General features: G+C 44.2%; 1 protein-coding gene across 6 annotated transcripts in view; it reads right to left on the bottom strand.

Annotated features, from left to right (window-relative positions):
• The window catches only part of Cdk14 (cyclin dependent kinase 14), a 539697-nt gene that overhangs the window by 139820 nt on the left and 373400 nt on the right, over positions 1 to 26477 (bottom strand). For all 6 annotated transcript variants that reach the window (XM_051152013.1, XM_051152018.1, XM_051152014.1 and 3 more), the window contains one exon: positions 127 to 190. In XM_051152013.1, the coding sequence (XP_051007970.1) occupies positions 127 to 190 (64 nt within the window). The remainder of the gene's footprint in view (positions 1 to 126; positions 191 to 26477) is intronic.

Genomic DNA, 26477 nt, shown 5'->3' on the forward strand with positions numbered 1-26477 from the left:
CATAAGATACACAATGACAAGGGTAAGCAGACAGTTTCAAGGCCGTACGTTGCTTAAACATGAACATTTATATAGTCGCCTTTGACATACAGGAAGCATTTAGCATTTACAATTAGTGAAGCATACCTGGCTTAAAATGTGGTAAGGAATGAACTCCAGGCCACGTGTCCTCATTTGGTGTTCCAAGAACCTAGTAGAGAACAGGAAGTTGTGAAAACAGACATTATTTCCAAAGCACTCACAATTCTCAAGTGCAGAAGGCTACACACTGCATGGTAGGAAACTGATTGTTTGCACCACTATCATCAGCCACGGTTTTCATTTCAATAAAAGCATAGCCAGATTTAAAAAAAAAAAAAAAAAAAACACCCAAGGCAAATCTCTGTGTTCTAACAAATGCAGCTGAATGTGACAAGTTATCAAGCACAAACTTGATAAGTAGGTGAAGAGCCACACAGTGCTATGTCATCTTCATGGAACTGAATAAAGTATGCCCATGCCCCTCACGGCTTTTTCATGAGTGCCTGTCCTCCACTACGCTGTCACGGTGTATCACCCCAGTTGTGAGACTTCTGTCATTTCTTCCCCTATGCCCTCGGTCTCAGCGTCGTGACGCTTCAAAGACTCCAGCGTCACAGGATAACATGTTCAAATGTTCTCAGTACACTTCATTTTTAATCACTGTGATTTACAGTCTCTTCTTGTCAAAATGGCCTTTTATATGCACGGTCTCTTTTTTCCTATTTTTTTGTTTCCACTTCTTTCTGATCTACATTTGTTCTTGCAAAAGGAGTTTAAGGGCAGTTAGGGCTCCCACGCTGAACGTGAGTGTTCAGTTCTCTTAATGATCATGATGCACAAAGCTCAGGTTTTCAGATCAAAAGTGGTGAGTTGAAGAGTTCAGAGCCTTGAAGACAGGCTCACTGGGCTGAAGTCCTTGTTCTCCTGCCTCCTAGCCATGTCACCTTGGGTGAGAAGGGGCCTCACAGGGATTCATTTTTCTCATGTATAAATCAGAGTGTGGTAACAGTGCCTGCTTCATCTGTGTGGGTAATAGTCCATGGCATTCAATAAACAAGAATAGGTAAGTACCCACAGAAAACTGGATGGCTCAGGGATGTACTAGGCTTGGAGACTACATAGTCTTTTGATAGTAGCTCCCAGCTCAGTGGAATCTGAGCCAACGCTGTCATTCCAATGATCCGGGACAAGCATGGACAGTGAGCAAGTTATAAGGGTGAGAGACAGCAGTAGAGAACTGTGAAGAAGTAGGCAGATGGGCACAGTAGGAACAGATAAACCATATATCTTTCTATCTGAGGATAAGCAGGTACTGGTAGGTAGAAGACAGTATAGTGCTTTGGCTACTGGTACAAGGATTTACTGGTGAAAGGTTCCAGGGCTGTGTTGGCCAAGTGTGGCAGGCACACTTCGTGTTTTATTCCCATTTCCTGCACTGGCTATTCAGTATCAAATAGATGCCATGTCCTCACCTCAATATTAAATCAGCACAAGAGATGATAAAAATCTTTGAAATTACAATTGCTTGATTTTGAAAACACTAATAAGTATTAGCAGAGATCTTTTCTTAGTTATTTTCCTATTGTTATGATAAGATACCACGATAAAAGAACTTACAGGAGAAAGTGCTTACTTGGAGCTTATAGTTTCAGATGGTAAGAGTCTGTGACTATCATGTTGGAGAGCATAGCAGCAGGCAGGAAGGCAAGGTGCTGGAGCAGTAGCTGAGAGCTCACATTTTTTAATCCACAAGCACAAGATAGAGGGAGCTAACAGTGAACGTTATGTACCCCTAGTACACACCCCCTCCCACAAGGGCACACCTCCTAATCCTTCCTAAATAGTTCCACCAACTTGGGACCAAGTATTCAAAGACATGAGACCATGGAGACCATTCTCATTCAAACACCACAGAGCTACACAAACAAGGTTGCATGATTGATGGGCTATGTGGATAGAGGGAAGGAGAGAGACAAGGGGGCCAGAGGGAAGAAAAGTAAAAGGGCACTGCATAAAGGATTTTGACAATAGTGTCTCTGCCAAAGGCACTTTTCCAAGTTTTCAGGCAACACACACACACACACACACACACACACACACACACACACACACACACACACACACGGCTGTCTGGAGATGATGCTTCTTTGTTCTCACACTGGTTAAATTTTTCATAAAGGACAAAGGAGTTCCACATTAAAGTTTAACTAGAGAGAGGTGTGTTCAACTAAAACTGTGAAATGGACAGTCTGTGCATCACATACGAACCTCTGGAAGGTCTATGAACAAAAGTCCAGCAAGGGTCTAAGTCTTGCTGCAGAATGACTACTCAGCTGGTGGTCTAGTCAATGTTCCCATAAGGCCTGTATCAGAAAGCCCTTTTCCTAGGCATCACCCCCATCCTTGTACAGTGCTCTGTTTCATGGAGATTAGCAGCCATTATGGCTGTCACATGAACATCCATGGGAAAGACAAACCACATGAGACTGTCCTTTAATGACAAACTTGGCGATGAGTTCTTGGACTCCATTTCTTCTATAGACATTCTTGGAGCCTTAGTTCAGGAAATGCAAAGTGGGCAGAATGTTCACAAAGTAAAAGAAGAATTAAAAAGTAATTTTGCTTCCAGTAAAAGCCTTTTAGAAGGTAAGGGCAGTGTGGGTTAAGTGGGTGATGGGCAAGGGACGGTATCTATGTGCTACAGAAAGTGTGCATGTCTTGTCTCTGGGCCAGATATTTATTTGCATGAACTAATAAGTTTTAATGCTAAGAAATTTCTAAGTTAGAAAGCAAAGGAATATTGCCTAAAAGTCAAAAACAATCTTTTGTGAATAAAATATGAAAAAGAAAATTGAATCTGTGCTATCAAAATGTAAGAGTCTCCATATACGTAAGTAAATGTGTTTATAGTATCTGAAGCCCCCTTCATCTTAAGATAATAGGTCACAAGGGTCCTTTTAAGTTTTTCTCTTAGTTTGGAAATTATTATTATATCATTTCTCCCTTCCCTTTCTTCACTCCAAACCTTCTTATGTATTTTTCCTTGCTCTCTTTCAAATTCATGGTCTGTTTTCCCCCCATTAATTGTTGTTAAATATGTGTATGTATGTATCTATTCCTAAATACATAAATACAACTTCCTCAGTCTGCATAACCTTAGTTACATGCATGTTTCAAGGGTTTAACATCTGGAACCATAACAACGACCAGCCTGTCACAATAGCACTAATGGTGCAGTAGGGGTACACACACCTTGGTACACACAGCTCTTTAATTGAACTTGAGACCCATTCAACAAGAAGAAAATCATACCTGGTACTGGAAACCTAGGTAACCACCCTGTATTAGTAAAGTGGATCTTGAGGGGAGAATTTATAACCACCATGTTACTAAACCAGCAGCATACTCCCTAACTACACTCTAAAAACTTGTCCTTATATCCACAGATAAGTATAGTTCTCACCCATCGTTATGAAAACTTCTCTTGGCAACAGCCAGACAATAAATCCAAACACAGAGTTGTGGAGCCTAGTCCCAACTGGCACATTTGCTGTGAGTCTGTAATGTCAGAAGCGTCACCCATAAAGTCTCATCAACATTACTATGTAAACATAGCTGAACAAGGGCAATAATAGGCATGCTGAAGTAGATGGGAGAAAGCCCAGGAGGCCTCAACTCTACACAAAGAACCACAGGAAACCAAAGAATGTTGAGAGTGGAAGAAATTGTCTTCTGTGGGGAAGAATGCACCAACCGGTTACCCAATACCAAACGGTCAGCTCGGAGAGGCCTTTTATAGTCACTTATGCAGCTTTACCTTAAATCTGCCCAAGAAGTTGTGTATCTATCTTCTAGCTTCCTACAGAGGATGCAAAGTTTGGGATCCTCTTGGAGACACCTTAGTGAGGGAGGTGAGAAGGGGAGGAATTGGTTTCCTTTGGCATGACAAAGGGTCTCTACAAGGCGCTAGGGTGGGTGTTGGGGGGAGGACTAAGAGCACAGAGGACTCTATGCTCGGCTCCCTCACGGAGGGAACAACTCAGTGCAATAGAAGTTAAGGAGACAGGAGCACTGGGTCCTGAGGCAAGAATGAATATGGAAGCCTTGGGAGCACCAGCAGACAACCGTGGGAGCATTGCACTTCTCAAAACTGCAGGGCTGCCCTGCAGCGCTTTCCCTTAGCGGTTTTATCTCCTGCAGGTCTGGCTTCTGCCTTGGCTGAACTTCCACCTCTGATTCCAGCTTCAGTGCACCATCCACCTTGGCCTGGGAGCATCTCTGGACAATCTGGCTCGAGTCCCAGGATGCTTCTCTTTGTGATCCTGGAGCACTTACTGTAGACTTCTACCTACAAATAACTTGTTTTTCCATTGGACTTCCAGTCTCATAATAAAGGCCACCATATTTACCCTTTGGTTCTTAGTGCTCACCATGTATCTGGTACTGGATATAGATTCAGAAAATGTTGACTAACTGACTGGGCGGATGGATGGATGGATGGATGGTGTGCCTGGATGACATAATTTAGTTCTGACTGCAGGCTAGCTTCAGACTGAGAGGCTAAGATTCAATCAGCCTGAGGGGGGCTGCATTTATCTGTTGCAGTGTGTCGGCATCCATTGTGAGACTGTAATTTCTTTTTACAGAGTCAAGTGAGTCCCTCAAGGCAAGGTTCCCCAACTACTTTCTGGGATGAATATAAGACTTGGTCAAATGGTGTGGTAAACCAATAAATTAATCGGGAGATATATGCCCGCCATTAGTTAAAAAGAGATATGATAACTATCAGAGGGTGATCAACAGTAAAACACAACGCTGTTTTTGGAAACATATGTTCTAGTTCTAACTCTGTGTGCATAAAGTGAGTCATAATGCAAAAATGTTTATATAGCTGGTTAAAAGCTAATTTCTATTCTAATGAGAAGCTAAAAGCATAAATCAGGAATGCAAGAGATAAAAGACATTTAGGCTGAAGGGCAATGGGCTTAGCTCTGAGTCTGTTAAATGTTAGGAATGCCTTCAGGTCAAGAGAGAGGTTGTGTACAGGGCAACTGGAATCAGATATGGCTCCTGGGGAAGAATTTCAGACGGAAAGAAATATTTGAAACTCCTCAGTATATATGTGGTAATTGAAAGCAAATGTCAAATACAAGCTACAAAATGGTCTCACTTTCCTGTGCTCCCACATATGCTAGAACTGTGTAATCACTGGAGTGTTTGGAATTTGTTAAGGCCAACAAGAAATGAGCCCATGTTTATCAGTGAGGTCTGTGCTTCTGATGGTCGTGACTTAGAACCAATAATCCTGGACTTGCTTTTCTGGGATAGGCTCAGACAATGCAGCACCAATCCCTTCCATGCCAGCCTCTGTGGTCAGCCATAAGAAGAACTGGGTACCTCTATAGAAATACCTGTTTCACAATAAGGAGAAAGTAAGTGTCTGGAGCTCAGAGTTCAAAACTTAGTGGGTTTTAAAAAGTATTTACTTGTTCTCCCCAACTATTAACAATTACAAGAATGCTCACATTTTTCCAGTCTTGTGGTTGCATTAGCCTTGGGTCTGCTAACATGGAGCTCATGGGCTTCTCCACCAAGAGTACCCAGGGCTTCTGGAAAACAAGGACGGACAGAAGTCCTCCCCAGCTTGAGACAACCTCGAAGTTCCTAACAGAAATTCCAGCACAGGGTCCTTCTGGCCTATGGTGTATGTATTAAACTGGATCACACAGGCATGGACTCGTGAACGGGGACAGAAATGCTGGGTTCTCGCTTCATGAGCATAACCATAGTGGGACTGATGAGTATACACCAGTGTAGCCGTGAATCTCAGGCGAATAGAGAACTGAATAATGCCTTTTCATCTGAATCCATGAAAGCCCACACACAAAGGATCTCTAAAATAGTACTGCTTTTGTGGCTCATGGCTGCTTCTGGCTCCTCAGTGGGAACTCCTGACTCAGCAAGACGATGGGGCTATCACACACCACACTCTGGACAAGAGGCAGAAGAATGAGAAAAGCCAGAGAACGCTGATCTTTCAAAACTCTTGCCTGGCAGTGTGTTCTCCATCCACAATGATGGTCAAGTGGAGATTGAGAGCATCTCGTGTTGCACATGGAGTATATTGTGGATGGTGAGAAACAAAGACTCAGGAAGCTACTGGCCCCAAGGAGGGTGGTGAGCAGGAAATCTTAAGAGCTCATGGGTAGTAAAGACAGTTACAAGATGGATTCAGCTAAGGAGAAGGGGAAAGATGCAAGTAGCAGGAAGCCAAAGGTGGCCCAGTGCAGAACAAAATACATCAGGCAAATTTCTGATGGAAATCTTTGGAACCACAGACTACAATGCTTAGATCAGTCAATTATTATGGTTTGAACCCGGGTCTCCAGCTGGTGGCGCTGTTTGGAAAGGTCATGGATGCTTTGGGACATGGAGCCTGGCATTTGGCTCCAATCTAGATCTCTGCTTCCTGGTGAGCCTCCGAGACGTGATGAACATCACACTCTTGGCCCTACAGATGATACCTTTCCTGTTGCCACACCATCTTGACCACCTCTAATACAGCAAGCTGACAAGTAAAAGAAACAGTGTCTGTCTACATCAGGGTAGGTGATAGAATAAGGTCGAATGTCTCTCACTCTTCATCAGATATGCTTCCACCTCTGTAGCTTCGTATCGCACAGTTACCTCTTCACACATAAATTATGATGGTTTATGTTTCCAGCTTGGTGGGATCTAGAATTAACTTGAGACAAACCTCCGAGCATGTCCCTGAGGCATTGCCCAGGATTAGGGGAGATGAAGTGGGAAGACCCACTGTAGCCTGGGTAGCACCACTCCCTAGGCTGCAGTTCCAGTTGCATAAAAAGAAGAAAGACAAGCACCAGGACTCACAGCTCGCTGCTTCCTGGCTGTGGGTGTAGTGTGACCAGCTGCCTCAAGCTCATATGTCAGGCATTTTGTCACAGCGGCAAGACAGGTACTTGGTATGCTCTCTGCTGTAGTTTGAATGAGAACGGCTTCCCTAGGCTCATATGTTTGAATGTTTGGCTCTCAGTTGATTTACTGTTTGGGAAAGATTAGGAGGTGTGGCCTTGTTGGAGAAGGTGTGTCACTGAGGCACTCTTTGAGCTTTCAATCTGTCTGTCTGCCTGCCTCTGTCTCTGTTTCTCTCTCTCTCTCTCTCTCTCTCTCTCTCTCTCTCTCTCTCTCTCTCTCTCTCTCTCTCTGTCTCTCTCTGTCTGTCTCTCTCTGCCTCTTTATCTTTGTCTCTGCCTCTGTCTCTCTCTGTCTCTGCCTCTGTCTCTCTCTTTCTGTGCTGTCTGTGGATTGTGTATAAAGCCCTCAGCTACTGCTCCAGAGCCATGCCTGTCTGCCTCCCACCATGATGATTATGGACTGACTCTCCAAAACTGTGAGGACCCCCCCGCCCATTAAATGCTTTCTTTTAGAAGAGTTGCCTTGTTTCAGAGTCTCTTCACAGCAATAGGTGAGTAATTAAGGCACCACACATGCAATAAATAGGAACATATTAAGTGCTGTCAATATTGCCTTCTCTGATAAACAGTAAAAGTGGAGGTATAATCACACTCCTGGAGACATGGTACGCCAGCAACTGGGAGATGAATAAGGTGGCCACAGGAGGAGGCTGAGGAACAGGCTCTGACCAGACGCACACAAGGTCTACATCACAACCACCGGAAGCAGCTAAAGCAGCTACGTTCAGTCCTCGCTTGCCTGCTGCCTCCCTTTATGCTTCTCTTCCCGGTGCTGGCATGGGTGACCATGCCTGCTTTATGGGGATGGCTGGGATTGGAACTCAGGTCCTCACGCTTGCTCAGCACGCACTCTCGCCCACTGAGCCATTTCTGCAGCCTAACCCCCAACTTCTGGTTCCTATGCTAGAGGTAGGGTGACGTATGCAGTCTACAGCAGCCTTCCTCACAATGGAAGATGAGAAACCTCACATATAAACTGCTTTAGTTGGCAAATGAAACATGGCGTGATATTTATTCTCTTAATGAGAATGTCAACCCTTTTTGCTTCCCCTTCAATTCTGTTGAGAACACTAAGAAGAAAAATTTCATCTTGCACCTTGGTGTTTGATTTTTTTCCCCCAATATCCCAAGCCCTTGGCTCATATCCTTCTGAGGGGGAAGTGGGCCTTAGGTTCAGAATCCTGGGTGGGTAAGACCAAACTTAAATAACACCTCTTACTTATTTTCATTGATTTTATTTTACCTTCTTTTCTAGTATGGGAACTCTTAAGGGATATCTGTAGTGATATGAACAAGCAAAATTGCTGGAAATGAGTTGACTGAAAGAAAAATATTAAACCGCTGACAGTAGGCCATGGCGCAAGAGCAGAGATCTCAGAAACGGGGACAGAAAAGCAGATTCAGTGCTTTGTTGTCTTGGTGGGGGAGGAGGCCTCAGAACTGAAGACCATCAAAGCAGACCCCTAGAATGGTACCTCAAGGACCAAATGCTAGGAAGGACCATTTCTGTCCACCCTCCTCTAATAGTAAAGATCAGGTGACCGGGGACTCCTCGGGACTGCTCCAGAGCCGAGCGAACACATGTAAAGATGAGGCAGGAGTTTCGAAAACATTTTAAACGTCTTTGCTTGCTATTTTTATACATCTCTCAACCCCATTAATGTTATTTTCATTATACTTTCCCTGTATCCCTCTTAAATCCATCAATTCTTTTCCTTCCCTTGGCACACCCATGCTACCCCAGGCTACCATCACTTGCTAAGCCCAACGCCTCCCAGTGATCTATGTGCCATCACTCTTACCTTCTTCCCAGTTACATATCCATACTTCTAACTGGCCTTTTCAAAATCAGACTCAATTAAGTGTTACTCTGTGAGGAAAAAACGTCTTCGATGACTCAAAAGCCTCCCACTGTGGATAAATCTCTTCTCCAGTGACGCACTTAAGTAGCTGCCTGGCTGAGGCCTGCAGACCTCTTTTCCCCTTATCTGTAATTGTTTACACATTCTTTCCCCCTTTGTGCTCTCTCACATGATCCTTCAGTGCCTGCATCTGGCACATTCTCCCACTAACCACAGTTTTCCCAGACGCAGTTCCGAAGCCTAGACATCTGTGTCCTATCCATGTAATTAGCTGCTCATTAATTTCTCGGCCCTGTGTTGAAACCTCATCCTCAGGTCAAGTCCCACGACTTTTGTACTAGGACAGGATTTTTGTAATACTCAACTGTAACACCACAGGCTTCATGGCAACTGTCACGGCTAAATTTTTAGTAAATGTTTACTTTGCCCTCAATTATTATTAAATTTTTTTGGTTTTGGTTTTGGTTTACTTTCTATTTATTTTACCTATTGAAGTCTATGGCATAAAGTAGGCACTTCATATCTGTTCAACAAACTACACAGACCTGAAAGATCCTTATGAATGGCCAGTGGGTATCAGCATGAGCCAATGACTGAAGTAAAGAAAGTTCTTCTTAGTCTTCTTCAAGTACAGGCTGTACCTCATATATTCAAGGTGTATATTTCCTACACTGCTGAACTCCACTTCTAAAGAACAGATATGCCCGTCCTTGTGGGTGAGATGTGCTCTTGAATGTAGAAGAATGTTGGGTAATGTTTATGCATCCACTCAGTCTGTGTCTTTTTATTGGAGAATTGAGACCATTGATGTTGAGAGAGATTAATGACCAGTGACTGTTAAGTCCCTTCATTTTTGCTGTTGGTTACAGTCGAGAGTTTGTGAGGTTGTGATTTTGTAAGACTTGTTAGCCTGCGACCATAAAGCGGGGGAGGAGATCACCCTCAGACATGGACTTAAGGGAGGGTAATAGGGTGGGAGGGTAGGAGGAACGGAAGGATATGAGTGATGGGAGAACAACTGAGTTGTAATCTGAACAAATTAATAAAAAAATAAAAAAGAACAGAAATGCATGCTCAGATCTTTTTCTAGGATCCATGCAGCCAGATGACTGTGGTAAATGGTTGTGTATGGTACTGCAAAAAGGAAGGTTTGATATGTGTGCACAGCTGTCTACAAAGAGCATTGACTATGTGGCTCCCGAGCGTCAACGCCATGTGGAATGCAGGACAGTACCACCAAGATCATCCCTTGACAGGGCTAGGTGATGCCAAGATTTCCTATAAATCATTCTGAACTTGACAAAGTTCATTCTGTGAGAAATTATTTAATTCAAATTTTATACAAAACGCAAATGCAATGGGTCCACGCTGTTCTGAACTCAGAGAAAAGGGGCCATATTGTAACTTGTGTACTGCATGTTAACTTTAGGCAGGCGTTAGCAAAAGTTGTTGTTATCCACTGATGCAACTTCCTGACCCTGAGAAACACAGCAAGGGCGGCTGAGCTAGAAAACGGCTCAATTAAAAAGCAGGCTATTGGGATAGAAAGGCTTGTCTTTTCAGAGCTATACTCCCTAGCTGCCAGAGGACTGGGGAGTCATGAAGCTCAGAGTCTTAGGAGTACAGCTTTTGTCATTCTTTTCCTCTGAAAACACATATATGTAAGTGTGTCTGTGCATGTATGTATAGTGAACGTACGCCCATATATGCATACCAGTACCTTCTGCATTTTCACCAGTGACTTGACAGGGGCACAGAGGAACTTTCTTACACTTTTAGGTGAAACATAACAGAAGAGATGGGTGGGGCTGGGGATGCATCTCGGGGTGTACAGGACCCACTCAGCATGCACAGGGCCTTAGTTTCAATCATAAAATAACCCCAGACATGGTGAGGGTGCTTACTGTTTAGTAGAGCAGAAGCAACTGTCTACCTAATGAAGAGAAAGGTGGCAGCAATAAGCATAAAGCCTGGGCCTTGTGTTCTACTCAGTTGTTCATGATGGGCAGAGCTAGGAGACATAAGCTGCATTAAAAACCCATGCTGAACCTCCTGATGCCCACCACTTGGCATCCACACCTGAGTGTGGGAGTGGCCAGTGACTTTTTCTAACCAAAGGAATACGGCCATGGTGAGATACCAATGTTGGCTCAGTTGATAACTCCCATTGCATTGCACTAGAAGATTTATTCTCTTACTGACTATTTGGAAGCAAACAGCTATGGTGGGAGGGTTTAGAGACAAGAAGCTGTGGCTGGCCTAAGCTAGCAGCCAGCAAAATTCCTAGCCAGTTGTCAGTCCAATATCCAGCAGGAAACAGTTTCCAACAACCACATGGAGTTGGATTCCACCCTTATCCAGCTACCTCAGTTAAACTTGCAGGCCCCAGCAGACTGCTTGATGATAACCCTGTGCGTCCAGGAAACAGAGGTAACATCTTTCCCAAGTCTGCAAACTCCCACCCCACAGAAAACTTGAGGTGATAAACATGCATTGATTTGGTGAGTTTTTGGTAACAGTTACACAGCAATAAGCAGCTTGCGCTGTGGTTGGCATGACGAATACTATGTCAGTAACAGACACTCCATGTGAAGATGACTGGGAAGAAAAAGTCGGTCGTCAGTGGAAAGAACCTTGAAAGGCCAGAGGATGGTGCGTCCATGTCTTGTGACTGCATCGGGAAAGGATGCCCTTGTTGAGAAAGGATGGTTTGGGCTGTTACCTCTAAGGGGTAAAAAGCTGCATTGCTCACTACAGGAGACAGAGTTGCCATTGTGCTGAGGCCAATGAAAGCAAGAATCAACAGAGTACGATACTCGTTACAACACAGACATGAGAAAAGCTGTGTACAGTGCAATGGGCACAGTTATAAGCATTAAGAGAGGTAAGGGTTGTGCAATCACAGTCTGCATTCTCGTGGAGTTAAGATCAGATTCTGCCCCCAGAATGGAACTGGCCGTGATATAACACCATGGCAGTCTGTATGATATGTCTATTGTTCTTATTTAGCTAAGATTATAGCTTGACATACAGGCAAAAAAAACCTAATAAACAAGGCGATAGAGAAGACATTCAGAGAGGCTTCCCTGTCTCGTTTGCTAAACAGAGTAATACTGTTAACTTTCTTTCAGGTACCAGCAAATCATGGACCAGCAAGAAACCGTGTGTGTGTGTGTGTGTGTGTGTGTGTGTGTGTGTGTGTGTGTGTGTGTGTGTGTGTGTGTGTGTATGCTTATAGTTCTCTTCTTTCATCCTTAGGTTGAGCCTAGACTGGGACAGTTAATGATGTAATGCTTTGACTGTTCACTGTGGCGATGGCATGCAGCCTGGATGTGGGATTCTAAAGATGGCTTTAAGGAGAATGGGTGAGCATTTGGGGTAAGAAGAGAACCACCCGGAGGCAGAGGGCATAATAGATGGGGTGACTAGAAAAAAATATTGTCACACGTCCTCACAAAGAAGCTATAATGAAGCCCATTACTTTGTACGCTAACTTTAAAAAGTTCACTAAAAAACAAAAAACAAAAAACAAAAAACTAGTGATAAGGTAAGGGAATGCCTCTTGAAAATCAAAACAAAGAAATGTCATCATTGTGGTTGTGGGTTGCAGAGGAGCAGAACTCACGGTGGGGCTCTAAAGAGCAGCAAGCACTACACAGAAAGGACCAGCAGGGGGAGCCTATAGACTGAAAAAGCTGCTTCAGAAAGGGCCTGGATCATTAACCGGCTGCCCAGCTGTACTGGCTTGAAAGAGAGGATGTTTCCAAATATTTGCAGTGTTCTCACCATGGCCAACGTTTAGATGAAAAGAAACCGAGTAAGTAAGGACAGATTTTGGGAACTGTTCAGGACAGAGTCAGATAGCAATGGTCTGGTTCAGAGGGGCTGGCCACACACGGATTCCTCTGTAAGCATTAAGAAAACAGTAATTAAAACAAGAAGAAAAGGGAGGCTACAGAGATATCCGTGCAAGTACGAGGACCTGAGTTCAGTATTTATGTAAACACCAGGCACTGCGTGTACCTGTAGCCCCCAGTGCTGCAGAGACAGACACATAACGCCGAGGATTGCTCGGCTAGGACAGCTGCATTGGCGAGCTCCTGTTCTAGTGAGAGATCCTGTCTCAGAGCACAAGGCAGAGACCGAGGAATGACAGCCAACCCAGACCTTTGTCCTTTACACACATATCAACGCATGCACACATGCAGTCACACACATGTGCATGTCTACACAGATGCACACACGTAGGAAAAATGGGGAGAGAGCTGAGGAAGTATCTCAGTCAGCAAAATGCATGTTATGTGAATCAGAGGACATGAGTTTGATCCCAGAACTCAGTTGGACGTGGTAGCTCCATGTTTGTAGTCTGTACCAGGGAAGCAGAGGCAGGAGGATTGCTGCCTGCTGGCCAGCCAGTCTAGCTTACCTGAGTTCCAGTGAGAGACCCTGGCTCAGAAAACCAACGTGGAAGATGACTGAGGAACAAACAACACTTGAGGTGTCCTCTAGCCTCCTGCACATGTGTACATGCACACACATGCATGTGTGCCAATGCTCAAACTGCATACACTCATGCACATGTGTACACACACACACACACACACACACACACAGCAGAAATAACACTCTTACCCCAAAGAGTCACTTGAACTGGCACAAAGCAGAGTAAAGATATGTAAACTATTCTGAAACTCACAGATGGACAGCCAGGCCTGGGGCCTCTGACTGCCCCAGTCTGACTAGGCAACTGTCAGGGGTTCTTCTCTGATAAGTGACTTAGAGATTTGTTTGTTTGCTTTCAATACAGAGGTCACAAAAAATCTGTAGACAGAGGAGAGATGAAACAGTTGTTGGAAAAATCGCAGGAGAAACAAAAGCTAACTTTAAAATTACTCAGGAAGATGCCAGCAGTAAGAGGAGCTTACTTAAAAAATCCCCTCCCCTTGCCCCAGTGTTTCCATCTTTCTTTTTTCCTGTTGCTGCAATTCCTGGTGAGCATAAATCCCAGCCTCTCATCGCTTTCTGCTCTCACCTCAGGGACTCTTTTTCAGAGTAAGTTATTGTAACAGAGCCTCAGACCATCAGTCCCCAACCCTGTGCCACAGGAGCCAAGGCAATGACGCCTGCAGGTGGCAGCCCATGGGGCAGCTGCATGGCGTGGGGGTGGAGTGCTTATAAACCTCCACACCAATGCAGCTTGCCCCGCTCAGAATGCAGCTTACACCCCCCCTCCCCCGCCGGAGCAACACAGCAGAGCTTCCTAGCGACCCAAGAAAGGGGTCCAGGGCAAAAGCACTAGATTGGAGCTCTGCTACTCAGCTAGCGGCAGCAGGGTGGCTCCGGGGCTACAGCAGCACAAACTCAATGGATCTCCAGCGCTCCAGGTGCGAGCACCCCTCGTTTTAACAGCCTCCCACCCGTTAACCTAAGCAGCACAAGCAGAACAGAGGAAGTCATGAAGGGAAACCACCACTTCACCAACATGAGATGAGGTGCTCAGTCAGCGCCTGGGGTGAGGGCTTGAGGCAAGCTAGAGTTCAGCGCCATGGGCATCTCAGATGATGCGGATTTAGGAGCTGGCTGTGAGCCTTGCAAATCAGGCCTCACCACACTCCTTCCTTTCCTCTTGGACTGGCTCAAATCCTCCATCCACTTATGACACTGGTCCACGCACTGAAACCCTTCACTTTAGCTGTGAACGTGAGACCAGTTAAATGATAAAAGTTAATGTGGATCCAGGCCACCCCAACACTCAATGTGACAAAGTTACCAACTATGAAGCACCGATATTCTTGGACTGATTTTTAAACACACGTGTGGTGATTCAAATGATATGTTTCCCATAAACTTTGGGCATCTGAATACTTGGTCTCCAGCTAGCTGCTGTTTGGAGACCACCAGGAGGTATGGCCTTGCTAGAGAAAGGGTGACACTGGGGGCAGGCTTTGAGGCTTCAAAAGCCAAGTGCTGTTTCCAAGTGAGCTCTTTCTGCTTCTTGTTTGTGACTCAAGATGTAAGTTCTCAGTCGCTGCTCCAGCCCCATGCCTGCCTGCTGCCATGCTTCCCCTACGGTGGGGGTGATGGACCAAAGGCCCCAAATACACCTTTCCTTCTAAAAGTTGTCTTGGCGATAGTGTTTTATTACAGCAATAGAAAGTAAATACAATATTATACTCAAAAGCATGTAAGCATGAATATATTACTTTCCTGTGAGTGTAAAAATACATATTTGGCACCCTCGGACAAGATAAATGTATTCTCTCCCAGTTTGGGGCCTGACGCCAGCAGTCATTTCAGGGAGCTGAAGTGGAGATGCCAGCAGGGCTCTGCTCCCCGTGCAGGATCCAGGAAAGAGCCATTTGGGGCTTGTTTCAGCTTTTACTGGTACCTGACATTCTTTGATGTGCTTCTTCCTCCACCTCCATACTGCCTTCTGTTTCAAATTTCCATCTATGTCCTTCATATAAAGTCATAACTGGTGGCCTGTCCGGATTCCTTCTCAAGGCCTTTAACTAAATCCTATTTGTAAATATCCATTTTCTAAACAAGGTAAAATTAATATCTTCTTTGTTTGTTGTTGTTGTTGTTGTTGTTTTGTATTTTGTTTTTTGGGTTTTTTGTTTTGTTTGTTTTGTTTGTTTTGTTTTGTATTTTGTTTTTTTCTTTTCTTTCTTTCTTTCCTTTTTTTTTTTTAGACAGGGTTTTTCTGTGTAGCCTTGGCTGTCCTGGACTCGCTTTGTAGACCAGGCTGGCCTCGAACTCACAGAGATCCGCCTGCCTCTGGGATTAAAGGTGTGTACCACCACGCTCAGCTCTCTATCTAATATCTTGATTTTTTATAGTTTAGCCTAAAAAGGAATGGAAAAAAAAATCACCATTTCCAAAGTATTCTTTATAAACGATCCTCAAAATGTGCCACTGTGCATCTATACACACATGAACTCGACCCAAGAGGCTGTGGAAACACATCTGCTTGGCTACAGTAACTGAGAAGCTGCCTGGGTGTTTGCAAGTTTATTCACGGTTATCTCATGAGCTGTACATCAGTCTAGTGAAATGACACAATAACAGAGAATGCCAAGAGAAGACCTCACTCCCTATGTGCCCTTAGGGGCAAGAGACACAGCATCAGGACCCAATTTGGATCTACGGTCCCTGCTGCATCTGAGCACACAGATTTATGTTGTCAGACATTGTTAATATGACTGTAATTTACCTCAGCTGACTTGCAAATCAGCTTATGCATGCAAGAGCAGTCAAGATCAACAGACTGAAGCTGAGGGGCCAACCCAACTACCTCCTGGCTAAGTGACCCTGTCCCTCTCAGCAGGAGCTGCTGACTTCCTGTGGCTCTCCTGGACTTATTTCCTTTGGTTTCAAAGTTAAGGATGGCATTCCCATATGGTACTTCCTATGAAAACCGGTCCATTCTCATTTGACCCTGGCAACTGTGATAGAAATGTTTTTCCTCGAGCTGAGAAGAAAAGAATCTATCCAGTATACTTCTCTTTCCTCGGATCTGGCACACGAGATTTTGTTTAGATTATCTTAGTAAGTATCCATGAACTCATTTGGGAAGGAACTGGGTCATTAGATACCACACATCTAACCGGATGTTCTCTGCCTGAAGTGAGCCACACCTAAAACATGTTCATTATCATCTTTCATTTAAATAACTTTGTTTTTAAATTAAGAATATGTAATGTTTTCTATTATTTATTTTAAGGTTTCTTTGTAGCTAATTTTTTAGATTTTCCCACATATGTTACATTGCTAAATTTTATCCAAATGCTGGTGTTCCTATTACGTGAATGAGGTACTGTTTATCCAGTGTCCTGATCATGGACACAATTACTTCTTATAGGTTTCTGCTCCTGTTACTGGGAGGAAAAGTGGACCATGAGAAAGTGGCAGTGGAAAGCTCCACAGATCTTATTAGCAATATAATACTACTGCAAAAATGAAATACTTAGACCCATCTGGAGTTGAGTTTCAACAGTCAAAGAGCTGTGAGACACTCACAGTAAAACCCCCAAATAACAACAACAACAACAGAAATCCTTTGAATAGTAGTCTTTTGACCAATGCACAAAAGAGTGAAATATCACACACACACACACACAAAACCAAATTTCTTTCAAAGGAAACACAACTGTGCTTTCTGCTACAAGTCTTTCTGATAAGAAGTACCTGGCATGGACACCTCTGTTCTATTAAGAGGGAAAAAGCTAGGCAGCGGAAGAAGACTTCTGGTCTCTTATCCAAGCTAGAGACTGGGGCAACAACAATCCAAGTCACAGGAAGAACAATATTGTAGACTAAAGCTTCCTAGATGAAGGAAATATATGGACGGAGGCCATAATTCTAACCCTAACTGCAACCCTCTAACCCAACCCTAGCTTTAACCATAATCTCAATCTTCTAACCCTAACCCTAACCCCAACTCTATCACCCAACTCTAACCCTAACCCAAACCACAACCCTCTACCCAACCCTAATGCTAACTCCAACCCTCTAAACCTAACTCCTACCCCAGCCCTCTAATCCAACTTTAACCCTAACCCCAATCCTCTAACCCAACTCTAACCTTAACCCTAACCCCAATACTCTAACCCTAACCCTAACCCCAACCCTCTAACCCAAGTTTAACCTAATCCTAAACACAACCTTCTAACCCAAGTCTAACCTAATCCTAAACACAGCCCTCTAACCCAACTCTCACCCTAACCCTAACCTCAGCCCTCTAACCCAAATCTAACCCTAACCACATCCCTCTAACCCAAATCTAACCCTAACCTCAGACCTCTAACCCAAATCTAACCCTATCCCTAACCCCCTAACTGCTGAACACTAACCCTAACCTCAATCTTCTAACCCTAACCCTAACCTTACCCCCCTCCTCTAGCCCAATTCTAACCCTAACCCTAACACTCTACCCACAACCCTCTAGCCCCGCTCCAAGCCTAACACTTTATCTATACTCCATTAAGTGGGTTACTAATTGCTAGCAGCATTAGTGGATCAGGAATTGGTTTTTAGCTTTGTTGCTTGTAATCTAGGACTAATAATGGCAGAGGCCCAGAACTGAAAGGTCTGTGACTTAGAACAGACAAGAGCAGAAGTGGAAGGGATGAGAAAGGATGGTCAAAAGCAATTCCTTCACTCTCTTCTGAATTCTTAGTACCAAGTCCAAGATTGATAGCAGGGTGGGGCAAGGCGGCAGAGCAGGCATCTCCACTAGGTGACAGGCTTGGTCTTTTATTTCCTCTTTTCCACACTTTCCTGGTTTTTTCTTCTATAGAGACTTGGGGTGGGGCATTTTAGAGATAGAATAAGAAGCTTTTGAAAAAGGTGGGGCATTACGGGAAGTGGGCATCTTCTCTGAACTGTGGTGTTCGTGGGCACTGAAGGGGACAGCAGAAAGCAGAGCAGGCCCTGCAGGCTGTCCCAGGAGGCCAACGGTAGTCTGCAAAGGCTGGTCCTACACTGAGAAAATGTAGGACAAAGCGTGATCTTGGAAAGAAAACCCATACATTTACTCATCCTAAAACAGATGCTGATATTTTTAGAGCTTTGAATGGGGCATATATAGTGCTAAATGAGCTACTGCCAAACATTTGGTAGGCACAGTGGCAGGAAATCACTAAAGAAATTTATGTCAACAATAGTTTTATTAAAAACATTTATTAAAACACTCTGTAATTATGTTCTTTTGCATACTGATCCTAGCTTATGAGGTTTCTTGTATGTATGTAACTAGGGATTACTATGGGTCTTGGCTATGGAATTTGAAAGAAAACCGCAAGTAGAGGGCACAGAGGTATTGAGAACAAGGGATGACAACAAAACCGATGGACATGAAAGCTGAAAGGAGAGTATGGGGCTGTGATCTAAGACTAATCAAATTAAACTGTAAGAGGAGGCATTTTCCCAGAGAGGACAACAGGCACCACTCCTTACAGCCACTGGCACCTGGGGATTGGGCATTTGGAAGGAACAACGTTTAGGTCTGGATTCATCGCCAGTGTTACAGTGCATATGCTGTGATTTATAGCTGCCGTGACTCTCCATTGTAAGTGACGAATCACTTTCCATCCTCAGTACCAGCATACCTTATAGCTTACTACTGCAAGGTAACCAACTAAGTTTAATAATATATAGGAATGCATATTCCTATATTAGGCAAAAGATAAGGAGGAATATATATTCTTTTATATTATTAAACATATATTATTAAATATATACATACACATATCTTCTCCATATTAATTGTTTGAGACAGGTCTGTCTTAGCACACTACAGTCTTTCTTGTGCCTCCTGAGTTGTGAGATTACCAAACCCAGAAAACTTCATCTTATATTTTAATGTACTTCTATATCAATAACACATCTGGGTAACTATTTTCAAATAACTAGAAATTTTAACAGCACAATGTAGATTATACATGTGCCAGCTACGAAGCTGATGCTTAAGCAGATAGAGATTCATTCTCCTTATCATTTGGTGAATATTTTTGAACACTGACGTGGGGGGAAGCAGCCAACAGATCTCTCTACTACTCAAAGACACCAAAGAGAGCAAAGTGGCAACCTGTCCTGAGAGTTCCTGGCAAGAAGCACCCAGTTTTTAACTCCTCCTGCAGCGTGAGAATGAGCACAGTTTTAAAGAGGGCGTTGGAGAGAGAGGGCTCCATCCCATGTGGCTGTGAAGTGGGGCATGATGAACAATAAACTCTGATCCTGACTTACGCTGGCATCCACACATAGCCTCTGGGACAGGCAGAGTGACTTGCCAAAGGTTACAGGAGCTAATGGTGACTGGTGGGCAGAAGGGAAAGCAGATGGCTCCTGAACTCGAGGGACAGCCCAACTAGACTACAGCAGAAAGATACCTTCAGAACACATGCTGACCTTCCACAGAGACTCTGCCTGCCCTCACTTGCAGGCTGAGTTGGAGGTACTAGACCCTCGGCTTTTTCAGCGAGGTACTTTAGTTATAGTTCTGCATGACCTGTCTGCCTTGCTGCTTCTCAAAAAGATGACCAGCCAGTCACACAACACTCACAAGCTGCATTACATGTTCCATAGGAAAGTTAAAATCTGAAGAGTCAACAGAATGGTCCCTGCTGCAGCTCAGCTGCCTCAGCTGCTCCTCACAGCGTGGGAAGCAACACTGCAGTCCACCCTCTCCACTGCACTCCTCTCCAACCGAGAGGTCACAGGGACAGATACCTTTCAGTAAAAGGATCCAAGGCCAGTCCCAGTCCCACCAGGGCTCAGAGGATGCTGATGCCCTAAGCTCCCAGAAAAGTCAGCATCTCAGCCTCTAAGTGAGTTTGTGGAGATTCTAGATTTTCTTTTCTTTCTTTCTTTCTTTCTTTCTTTCTTTCTTTCTTTTTTTTTTTTTTTGGCTTTTCGAGACAGGGTTTCTCTGTGTAGACTTGACTATCCTAGACTCACTTTGTAGACCAGGCTGGCCTTGAACTCACAGCGATCAGACTGCCTCTGCCTCCCGAGTGCTGGGATTAAAGGCGTGCACCACCACGCCCAGCTAGATTCTAGATTTTCAGCCATTCCTGTTTTGTGTCTTTATTATTGTGATAGGTGCTCAGAGAAATAACCTGTGGAGAGGAGATGGTGTGGAGGAGGGATTTTTGCAAGATAAACGATCAGGACTGGGCTGCCGTGAGGACCTGAGCTGGATCCCCTGAATCTACGTGAAAATATCCTGGAATGGTAGGGAGTGCTTGTAGCCCCGGTACTGGAGAGAAACAGGGCGATCCCGATCCCTGAAGACTCACTGGACCTAGTAGGCCTAGCCTACCCAGCGAGTCTATTCCAGTGCAAAGATAACACCTGGGCAAACAAACAAACAAACAAATAAACAAGTTGTCAAGGAAAGACACCTGAAGTTGACCTTTGACCTCCACCCACACAAGTCCAGTATCCCACTCCTGCCCCAAATCAGGACTTCCTGACAACCATCCCATTGTTCAAAAATCCTGGGGACTCATTCTTTTAAATTTTATTTATTTATTTATTTTTGAAGGCAGGGTTTCTCTGTATAGGCTTGGCTGTCCTGGACTCACTTTGTAGACCAGGCTGGCCTTGAACTCACAGTGATCCACCTGCCTCTGCCTCCCGAGTGCTGGGATTAAAGGCGTGTGCCACCACCGCCCGGCTCTGGGGACTCAATCTTATACCACATAAAAACTAAGTTAAAAAAAAAAAAAAAGAAGGAAACCTATTGCATTATTTCCATTTTTCTGCATTCTTCTACAGCTGTAGGGACTGCAAATGCAGTTGGCCTTGAAGCTTGCTCTCATAAGAGAACTATGTCGAAATTAAAACAGTGTTATTCATGTCTGTCTTTGTCTTAATAGCCTTGTCCCTGGAGTCAGAAACCATGCGATCAAGGTCACCCACAGTCCGTTGAAGTACTAGACCTGAGTCCGAGACCCGCCACCCTCTCTTCACATGCTCGCATTCCGCTGCCCGAGCAGGTGCGCACACCATTTAATGAGATGGAAGTCATAAAACTTCCCGCGCTGCTCCTGAACTCGCCACCTCCTACTTGAACTGACCATCAGGGTTTCCCCCAAGATGCCTTTTACCATTTTCATCCCTGTCTTTGTACAACTGCCTCCCCTGGGAGGAATCCATCTCTCTCTTAGCAAGCTCTTTACAGCCGACTTCAGAATAAAGCGATCTGAAGAAAGTGGCAGGCCGACGACAGGGGAGTATGGCAACGCGGCTCTGTGGTGGCTTGTGTTTATTATAGGGCACGCGCGCGTGTAGCTATGAACACGTATCACAAACTGATCTGTGGCTAGATTAGAAGCCAACGCTGAGGCTGTAGCAGACCCTAATGAGAAAAGGAGGTGATTAAACAAGTACCCACAGACAAATATGCCCGGTTCCTAAGGTGATCTGAGGATATTCAGCATTATCTGTATCCAGGGCCAGGCTGGACTGTGGGGAGGGTAGAAAGGTCACAGCTGGAAACACAGACAGTCCAGGGAAGATGTAGGGCACAAGTGTCAGGTGCACAGGAGGAGCTACACCGGTAGGAAGCCGTGCTGGGGAGCACGGGCTGTGTGCTAAGGGGAAGAAGGCATTTTGCCGTGCTGCCGTGCCCTCACTCAAGCCTTACAGTGGTCTAAGTAGGCCGGGCTCTCCCACACTGCGGAGATGGGAGGTATGATTGGCTGCGGGTGGGTAGGCTCAAGAAACAGGACTTAAAGGGAGGTCTGTTGTGGGGGGGATATAAATTAGCAGAAAAAAAGTGTCTAGAAGCTCTTTGCAAAACTGAAGTACAACTCCTGGACGAGCAGTAATCGTGCTTCTGGGTCTACAGCACGAGGACACGGAATCGGTACGTTCACTGAGGCACTGCAAAAGCTACAAACTGGGGGGAAAAAAACCTGTCAACCAACAGATGAGTGTGTAGGAATAGGGCTAGAACTCTGTGGTTCAGCCCTTTCCTAAGAGAAAAAAGAAATGCAATAACCACCCTTTCACCCCTCGCTTCTATTAATTCACTTACGTTCCACACACAACTTGGGAACTGTGGTATTTCTGTATCCAGCTTACTTTACTTATGGTTAGTCCTCCACATTGAAACATGTTGTTACAAGTGACCAAATTTCCTCCCTTTGAAAGCTAGTGTGTGTGTGTGTGTGTGTGTGTGTGTGTGTGTGTGTGTGTGTGTGTGTACCTAGCAAGCCTTTGTGGAGGCCAGAAATCCATAGCAGGAATTCTTTTTTAACCTCCCCATATCAGTTTTTGAAACAAAGTCTCTCACTAACCCCAGGGCTCTCTGGTTGAACTCTGGGGATACCCGTGCCTCAGCCCCACCCACCCGCACTAGAGTTACAGATGTTGACAGACTGTGCCAAACACATGTGTTCTGGGGATCCGAACTCGGGTCTTCATGCTTGCAGAGCAGGCACTTTACTGACTGTGCCATCTCCCCAGTCCCCTCAAAGGTCATTTCAGTTTAGTATGACACTGTTGCTGAGTTCAAAGCCCAGACTTGTATCTTCTAGGGGGAAACTGTATATTTTAATGTTGGCATTTTTTTTTCCTGATTGGGAAGTCATCAAGACATTCCAGGGGTACCAGAAGTGTAGGGGTAATCCTAAAGCGATGAATAACCTTCCACTTCATCCTCTGCACGTGGCCAGAGCTAGAAGGCTGAGAAGGCATCTTCTTTATCTTCAATCATTATTTTGTGATATGTAGTTACTAGGTACAGGGCTGAAGGGGAAGAAGACTTGCACGCTACACCATATGGCCTTCTATCAGATGGAATGAGCTTTGTTCATTAGTTCTGCTTGGTGGGTAGAGCATGTATAGACTTGGGCTTAGGCCTGTAACTCACCAATCACACGATCGTGGCATTAGAAATCGTGATAAAATGGTGGCTTCCAAAATCAGTCTACCTAACAGTCTACATTTAAATATTTTGAACTCTGTGAATTAAGTTTATTTATTTTAGCTAACTTCCCTACATCTCAGTTCCCAGTTTGGCAAAAAAAAAAAGAGAGAACATAACTCATTGGGATTTGGTAAGAAGATCGAATAAAACAATATATGAAAAGTGCTGAGAACATGGTGAGATATTTAATGGTACTCAGTATATTTAGCTGCAGTCATCATCATCATCATCATCATCACCATAGTTACCATCATGTCCCAGGCTGATGCTGAACTCACTGTGTAGCTGAGGATGGCCTTAAACTTCTGATCCTCAATCTCTACACCCCAAGCACTGGGTTTATTACCACATCTGGTTTATCCAATGTTGGAAATCAAACCCGGGACTAAGTGTACGCTGGGCCAGCTCTCCACCAGCTGAGCTACATCCCCACTGTCTGGCTTCTTTAAGAAGCACATTCTGTTCACACGTGCTAGCAACAGCACATATTTCACAGCATCGTGACAATAAAATAAAGCAGGAAAGTGCTTAGCCTTGAATATTTTTTAGCTGCTGGAAATAGTAACAGTAACAATAAATCTAACTTATTTATTCACTATCTGCCATCTTTTCCACCTAGATTTTAGGTCCTTGTGATTATTTAGTAATTCTGAGAAGTCTAGTTTCTGAATAATATTGTACAAATGTCCAACAGCTAATTGATCCAGTGGAGTCACTGTCTTGCCTTATAATCATGTCAGGAGTGCTACAGAGCTCATCTTGCCAGTGGCAGAAGGTATCATTTTGAAAGAACATCTCAGAATGATTATATAACACCTTAAAAGTCAGGATGTCAACATTGATAATGGACACATGTATGTGTGACATATTCTACTATATAATAACGTAGTGCAGTGGTGCAAAAAATATTATTATCATGGGTGTGGTGTCCTTGGTAGCACCAGGAAGTCAATAAAACCCAAACCTCATGTATTCCCAACAAAACCTAGCAGCTAGGATTTTTTAAAAAAGATTTGGTTGTTTTGTTAGATGAAAAATGCATACTTCAAGATCTTAAACCATGAATACCCCTAAGAGCTCTTTCTCACAGCAATAGAGCATTGGTCTTAAGACAGACTGCAGTGCAAGGCTCCAGAGGCTGAGGAAATGCAGCAAGGGGGTTCAAATAATCAATCATGCATGAAATCTTTCTTCTTGAGATGCATATTTCGATGCAGAAAGAGCTGACAAGCCACAAGGAAACAAACTGAAGCCGATTCATTCTAGCCATTTTATCTTCATTCATACTGAGCAGAAATGTAAAAAAAAAAAAAAAAAAGTCACTAATCCAAAGCATAAAAGACACACCTGTGTGTACTATATGTCTATGCCCATATTACAACTTATGGGCATCTGCAAACTAAAGGATGGTGATATGTTCATCTCTGGAGGGGAAGCATGTCGCTGCGGTGTTTGGAGTAAAAGACACAAGCTCACTATTGGTCCCTCTCAACTGCTTGAACTTATTAAAAGCATGCAAAGCATATTATAAAATCCACTAAAAAACTCTACGTATATAAAATAGAAAATGAACTCAGGATATCTTGCAATATTTATAGACATTCTTGATTGCCACAACTTGGGTTTAAGGTAGCGAGGGCTACTGGCGACAAGAAACTAGAAATTTGAGCTTTTGTTAGGCATTGTGTGGATGTGTGGGACAACCCCACAACAAGGAGCGAGCCAAATGTAAAGGGTAAAAATCACTGGTGTTTAGCAACCTCTAAATGATGGGCCTTGGTCTCCAGGGCCAACACAAACTATGACCAAGGCTGCCTCACTGCTCCAGGCAGGGCATATCATTCAAAGAGACAGGAGTGGACGGCATCCTGCCGACTGTGCCCTAGCATCAGTTTGTAGCACATCCCAGAAGGAACAACAGTCATCAGCAGCTGTCAACAGGGGCCACAGGGACAGCAAGCACTGAACTCATTGTATGGCCTCAAACATTTGAGACAGATGACCAAAGTCTCTCTCCTGTGGGCCATCTCAGGGAGTAGAATTCACTGAGGTGTGGAACAGCCCTGGCTATCCATGTTTAAATGGTAAAAGCCATTCACACTTTCATAGCTCAGACAGAGCACTGGCGCCTGGGCTCCACTGATTACATTATAAGCCAGTGGCATCGGCCAATGGTCTATTCAGGACCTCAGACCTCAATTAAGAGAGTATAATAACCAAAAGGAATAGATTTTAAAAATGTGACATTTGTTTGAATCCTTTAGATCCAAAGCAGACACTTGATAAGATATTCCACCAAATATCAAACCAGAAAGAACTCAAGGAAGAAGTGCCGACAGCGGCATGGAAGCAGAGTCTTGCTTGCTTGACACAGACAGCTTGGGAGGCTAACTTCAAAGAGTCCCTCCACTGTCCCATTGCTCTTTCTTTTCCAAGTGCATTTCCTGTATTTGTCCGCTGTTGTACCGTAATGTACTATAAAATACGGTGAGGTTGAGGTGTAAGTGATCTTTGAAATCATGTAATAGAGTCCTTACATGGAAGGGATAAGAAAATAGATAACATGCTGAGATTTCTGTTATCAAGTAGTATCCTGAGTGCTTCACTTAATCTAATCCCCTTAATTCTCAAACTACCCCATGAGGCTGACAACATCTACATTTCACTGAGGAGAAATTTGGCACACAACACAAAGGTATTAAATACTATGTGTGGCAGCCAGATGCTAAGACAACAAATGAGCCATGTCCTTGCATAGGGGTTCTGACTACATACAGGCTGGAACTCTAATTCCATCTAGTCCACAGAAAACGGCAATGACAGTGGAGTCACCTCCCATACGGCTTTAGCGTAATAGAGCTTAATAAATTGGAGGTGGCGTCTCCTGCTGACTGGCAGCAATAGCTTGCAGGAGGGAATAGCATCCAGGAGAGAGAGAGGGGGGGGATGGGAGGGAGGGAGGGAGGGAGGGAGAGAGGGAGAGACAGAGAGAGGGAGAGAGACAGAGACAGATACAGAGACACACAGAGAGACACAGAGACAGAGAGAGGGGGAGAGGGAGAGAGGTGGGGATTTCAGTTATTTGGCCATAAAGGATTAAAATGTACCAAAACCATATTAGACTAAAAGAGAAGGTGAACCTCCAGAAAGAAATGC

This window comes from Acomys russatus, chromosome 10, assembly GCF_903995435.1.
Source record: "Acomys russatus chromosome 10, mAcoRus1.1, whole genome shotgun sequence".
Taxonomy (NCBI): domain Eukaryota; kingdom Metazoa; phylum Chordata; class Mammalia; order Rodentia; family Muridae; genus Acomys; species Acomys russatus.